Raw genomic sequence first — 6,352 nt, 5'->3', positions numbered from 1 at the left:
ATATATATATATATATATATATGGTTGGGTTCACGTGAGACCAACATGTAAAAAGAGTAAAACACTGTGAAGGTTACTTTCATAGCATTTTGCTGTGAAGTTTCAAGTGTAAAAAAGTGGTCTCACGTGATATATATATATATATATATATATATATATATATGTTTCTACTGTTTTCTGAGGTTGTGTTGGCTTACCATCTTCTCTGATTGAAAATTCATCTTCACTTGGGCACATTCATACCTAATCACTCTAAAAGAACTACAACAAAAACGGGTTTATAGGACGTAAAAAATATCTAAGCGTCTTAATAGAATGTATTTTAAGACTTAAGTTTATATGATCAAACAATAAAACTTCTATCTATAGGTGTTATAATAACTTTATATGACACTTTTGTGCGTCGTAACAAGTGTTTTAGGACATATTTATAATAAAATGTCGTATTAGTTATCTTATAAGACGCTATTTGAAAAATGTGTCTTATAAAAACAAGTGTCTTATAACAGATGTGCTCATAGGACACTTCTCAAAAGTATCATATAARTGTGACGCTTTCTATTAAAAATGTCCAAAAAAACTTGTTAAGACGTCCAAAAAGGTCATATAAACTTATTACAACACATGCTTAATTGTTTGATTCTATAAACTTAATTCTTATAAARCGGTTTATTGTGACACCTAGAAAGTGTTAACGTTCTATAAACCCGATTTTGTTGTAATGAAGGCTATATTGTATATACAAGAAGTTAGTCGTCTATTTGGATCGAAAACCAGCAACCTCTCCAAGTGCTTCGACTTCTTTGGCCAAGACTTCAACTTTATCGACAATCTCCATCAATAAAAACAAGAAGTTTGCGATCGCAAGGGACTCGACGTTTGCAATCCCTTGTAGCTTCGGTGAAGTTGAAAGTAGGATCAGGTCTAGTTTCGTGGATTGCAACTTTGGCACCGTTAGGACCTTCGCTTGGCATCTTTTCATATTCATCATACTTTCCCCTAGCTCTCGCATCGTTAATCCAAGCGACACCCCGACACTTTTGCATGGCTCTTTGATTGCATGTTGTAGCGGTCTCGAGGGCTGATCGCAACCATTTAGCAATGTAAGTCACTTGACTAAATTGGTATTTGTAATACAACAAAATTAGGTTTATAGGACACCAAAAATGTCCAAGTGTCCTAATAGATTACTATATAGGACTTTAGCTTATAGGACCAAACACTTTGTGTGTTTTATATTAAGACTTTGTAATAAGTTTATATGACGTTTTTAGGTGTCTTAAAAAACATTTTAGGACAATTTTGAAACAAAATGTTTTAATAGCCATTTTATAGGACACTTTTAAGAAATGTCCTATTAAAAAAGATGTATTCAAAGGTGAAAATATGTAAGCGTCATAGTAGACTGCTTATAGGATTTAAGGTTATAAGAGCAAACACTTTTGTCATATCTAAATGTGTTGTAATAAGTTATATGACGTTTTCAAGTGTCTTAAAAAGCTTTTTAGGACACTTCTGAGACAAAGTGTCCTTTAAGCCCTTTTATTAGACACTAGTTGAAAAGCGTCTTATAAAAATAAGTATCTCATAAAAAGATGTGTTTGTAACAAGTGTCCTGTAAAAGGGCTAATAGGACACTTTGTTCCAAAAATGTCCTAAAAAGTTTGTTAAAACACCTAAAAAGGTCATATAAACTTATTGTAACATTTTTAGATATGACACATAGATGTTTTGTCTTATAAACGTAAGTTCTATAAAGTGGTCTATTACTAGTGGTCTATTACTCTATTAGTACATTTCAAACGCTTTTGACATCCAATAACTCGATTTTGTTGTAGTGATATGAGAAACAGATGATAAGTATTACAAACCTGCATTGGTGATTCAAGACATTTTTGCATGGATAGAATGATTGAAGCAAGTTCCCTAATAACCTCTCCTATTTGTATGTATTTCTCCCATGGATAATAGAATCCAAATCTTCCATGCCATGGTTCCCATCTTGCAAAATTTGCCTATAAAATCAAACAACATTTCAAGATTTCATTATGTTACACTCTTCCATATATATATATATATATATATATATATATATATATATATATAACACATATATATATATATATATATATATATAAAGTTGGATTCACGTGAGACCAACCTGTTTTGTGAGACCACTTTTTTACAYTTGAAACTTCACAGCAAAAACACTATAAAAGTTACCATCACAGCGTTTTGCTATGAAGTTTCAAGTGTAAAAAAGTAGTCTCATATGATCCCAAGTCTATATATACATACATATATATAGATGAAGGGTCGTGTGAGAATAAGAGTTAAGATGAGAAGCGTAAGAAATGATCTGGACCCTTGATCATTTTTAATCTCACCACCAACCTATGGATTGCGCTTATCACGAGAATTGAGCCGGTGCATCTTGGTGCACCGCATTAGTGTTGATCTTCAATTAGRATTGATCCAAGGATGGAGATCCCAAGTAATTTATAACACTTAGAAGTAAAATTGAGTTTATAGGACGCCTAAAGTGTTTAAATGTCTAAATAGAGTGTCTTATACGAGTTAAGTTTATAGGACCAATATATATATATATATATATATATATATAGATATAGATATAGATATATATAGATATATATATATATATATATATAAGTGTTGCAATAAATTTATAGAACGTTTTTTGACGTTGTAACAAAGTCCTTTAAGATCATCTTAAAATAAAATGCCTTGTCGACTATTTTATTTGACATTATTTGAAAAAAGGTCTTATAAACACGTGTTATACAAAAAGAWGTGATTATTGGACATTTCTCAAAAAAATGTTCAATAAAATAGCTAATAAGACACTTTATTTTTTTTAAAAAGTTCTGAAAAACTTGTTACGATGTCAAAAAAACACCCTATAAACTTATTGTAACACTTTTAGATTAAACATTTTATTCTTTAATCATATAACCTTGAGTCCTTATAAAGCACTCTGTTAAGACATTTATAGAATTGTGACGTTCTATAAARTCGATTTTGTTATAGTGACTTATTCATTCAGTCAGTAGTTTGAAGTGAATGTAAACATGGTCTAATAAGTAGTAAGAAATATTACCAATGATTCATCACTTGATTTGGAGTGCAATACCGACTTGCAACCACTGATATTAATGCTTGGCATGCTTTCTTTCTCATTTACTACACKGAAGTACACTTTCATGCAATCTGCAATCCATCATTTAAAAATTAGTACAGTAAAGTAAATTGCATCAAAAAGTAATCATACTTTAATTTGATTYCTATTTTGGATAACGTACTTAYAAAACTTCATTTTTTGTAYTTAAGATGTAAAGTTTTAAACAATTAAGTATCATGGTAACCGGTTAAAGCATTAACCGGTTACCATGYCGATGTGGTATSCAACTCARTATTATTTGTYATTCAACCCAATTTCATCCCATCACTCGCCACATCAGCATGGTAACCGGTTAATGCTTTAACCAGTTACCCRGKTACTTAAATGTTTAAAACTTTACATCTTAGGTACCAAAATGGAAGTTTTGAAAGTACGTTATCCAAAACAGGAATCAARTTAAAGTACATTACTTTTTCATGCAATTTGCCCTTCATAAAACTTAACTGTTAAGTTTATACTTTATATGACCAAATTATAAGATGTTATATCTAAAGSTGTTGTAATAAGCTTATTGCACGYTTTTTKGTGCGTTTTACRACTCTTTTATGACACTTTTATAATACAAAAAGTCKTATTAGCTATTTTATATGACAATTTTGAGAAGTGYCTTATGAACAAATCTTTTAAAGATACTCATTTCTATAAAATGTTTTCTCAAATAGTGTCCTATAAAATAACTAATATGATTTTTTAATTAAAAAAACTTTGAATAAGTTTACAGGACGTTTTTGTACGTCWTAACAAGTTTTTTAGGACACTTTTAAACAAAATGCCGTATCAACCATTTTACAGGACATTTAGGACGATTATTTTTGTTAGACGTTTTTTTTAAATAGTGCCCTGTAAAATAGCTAATACGACGTTTTTTTATAAAAATGCCGTAAAAACTTGTTAGGATGTCAAAAAACGTTCTATAAACTTATTACAACATCTTTAGATATGATGCTTTATCGTTTGGTCCTATAATATTAAGTCTTATAAAGCAGTCTATTATGATGCTTGGACATTTTTGGCATCCTATAAAGCAGTTTTCGTATGAATGTACTAACTACCTTCAATGCAGCAAGCTAGTTTGTCGAACTTGGAAGATGTCAAACGATGAAGTTCATCGCTAGCCCACACTGGAAACACGAGTAAGCTCGTGAATATGCAGACAGCAAAACCCATACCAATCGTTGAGAGACGTTCACGGGCTAATTCTATGACTTTATCAGCACGTAAACCAGATACGGCTACCAGATTGAAGGTGAGTATGAAGATCATGAACCCGTARTCGTATTTCCTTTTTATGCTTGGAATCAATCGACAATATGTTGCCGCSGCACCTACATGTTAATTACATAATATTCTTAAACAATGCTACAAGTATATACGTATAGACTCAGGTTTGGGGAAAACGACAAAAAAATGGAAAACTCATGAACACCCTAATAACCATTCATTTGTCTGGTATGCACATRTGTATAAAAGTAATCGAAAATGTGTCTTGGWTTCTTTGCATGTATGYATGTGCATACCAGACATATGAATRGTTATAYGGRTGTTCCTTAATTTTCTATTATTTTATAGTTTCTCCTTAACCCAACCTATATATATATAGAGGGTCGGTTCATTTGAGAACATAAGAACCTATATATTCATTGATGCATATGCGCTAATGAATTTCAATGATTATATGCATTCATGCCTATATACTTCCATGCATCATAGATAGGCATTAATGAATGTATTCATCGAGGAAATACATTTTTTGTTTAGTGTATATGCATTACTTAACGTACGAGTTCTCTGCTTCTCAAACTTTTTATGGTTTTCACATGAACGTAATATATATATATATATATATATATGTGTGTGTGTGTGTGTGTAGAGTAAGGTTCGTATATGTATAAAGTTTAGGGGAAACATTCGTCCTTACCAAAAGTAAAGACCGAAACACCAACCACAACCGCATTTCCAATCTTTCCCAAATCGTCCGCCAAAATTGCTGCCAAGCACCCCAATCCACCGCCAAGTATAGTTCCGAATCCACGAAGTAACCCTTTGCTTAATGTGGCACCTAGCATACATATCAACCRTTAGAACAAACTTGTTTTTGGAGATACCAAGTGAGTTAGAACTAAAATACAAGCGAGAAGCCCCGGGCCTTTGGGGATCATTCTCAGAAGTCACTGGGTCGAGTCCTSCAAGGCCATTKGGGATTTCTCTGGTTGTTGTTCTTCAGGCCTCTAGGATTAGTCAAGGTGCACACAAGCTGACCCAAACACCTATAGAGTATGGATAACAAAAAAAATACAAGYATACATAGAAGCTTGTCTAGTAAGTTCAAAATTTGACGACTAACCTGCAAAGAACTCGAAGACAACCACAACCGTCATGATAGCCCACATGGCATTTTCCCCAACTTKCTCGAAAAGTGGATCGAGGAGATAGAGAAGCGAAACCAAAACCAAGGCAATTCCGACCTTAATGCTATGARTGATCTTTTGCATATATTTCCCGAACTTTTTCTCTATGAAAGAAGAAACCCCGCGAAGGAAAGAGGGTTTCTTTTGATTCTTGCTGTCGGGAGAAGCTTCGTTTTCGTTAGAAACGTCTATTACGGTACTCATCGTTGATTCGWTTGTTTGTTTCTTGCTATCTTTTTTCTCCCTTCTTATGTGAGTTGATTTGTGGTATGTGAAGGTAGAACTTATATATATATATATAGTTGGTGATTCCATTAGATATGAAACATAGGTAAGTGTCAAAGTCCACATCTGTCTCCTAGCAAGTCTCCCAGTTTGTCCAATCAAAGGCTTATGAAAATGTATTAGTGTATATATATTAGTTAGTGGATTCATAATTCATTTGTGAATATGTTGAATTAAGTGGATTCATTTGTGAATATTGTTGAATTAAGTGGATTCATTTGTGAATATTGTTGAATTAAGTGGAACATGATTATTGTCCATTTCCCCTTTATCCTTTGGCTCTGTGGAGATTGGAGAACTATCTTTTCACAACACGCAAGTGCAATGTCTCTTTTATCTGATCAGATTTTTCTGAGCAGGTGGTTTATCTTTAAAGTAAATCAAGGGTCCACAAAGTAGCGGTTTGATCTTGGGGAAAATCAACGTGATTTGATCTGGGAAAAAGTCAGATTGAATCGAC

The 6,352-nt window shown here is 32.6% G+C and overlaps 1 protein-coding gene across 1 annotated transcript; it reads right to left on the bottom strand.

Moving 5' to 3' along the window:
• Nucleotides 1–682: 682 nt before the first annotated feature.
• LOC112513796 (aluminum-activated malate transporter 14-like) lies at nt 683–5,811 on the bottom strand. Its single transcript, XM_025120155.1, has 6 exons — nt 5,544–5,811; nt 5,118–5,258; nt 4,252–4,524; nt 3,119–3,228; nt 1,872–2,015; nt 683–1,081 (listed from the first exon to the last, which is right to left on the bottom strand). Exons 1-6 carry the CDS (start codon nt 5,809–5,811, stop codon nt 758–760), a joined length of 1,260 nt encoding a protein of 419 aa, XP_024975923.1. The 3' UTR covers nt 683–757.
• Between the last annotated feature and the right edge of the window lie 541 nt (nt 5,812–6,352).

The sequence above is a fragment of the Cynara cardunculus genome, assembly GCF_001531365.2.
Source record: "Cynara cardunculus var. scolymus isolate 2C chromosome LG 5, CcrdV1, whole genome shotgun sequence".
Lineage (NCBI taxonomy): Eukaryota > Viridiplantae > Streptophyta > Magnoliopsida > Asterales > Asteraceae > Cynara > Cynara cardunculus.
Note: the sequence above shows the minus strand (reverse complement) of the source record. Positions and strands in the feature narration are given on the sequence as shown.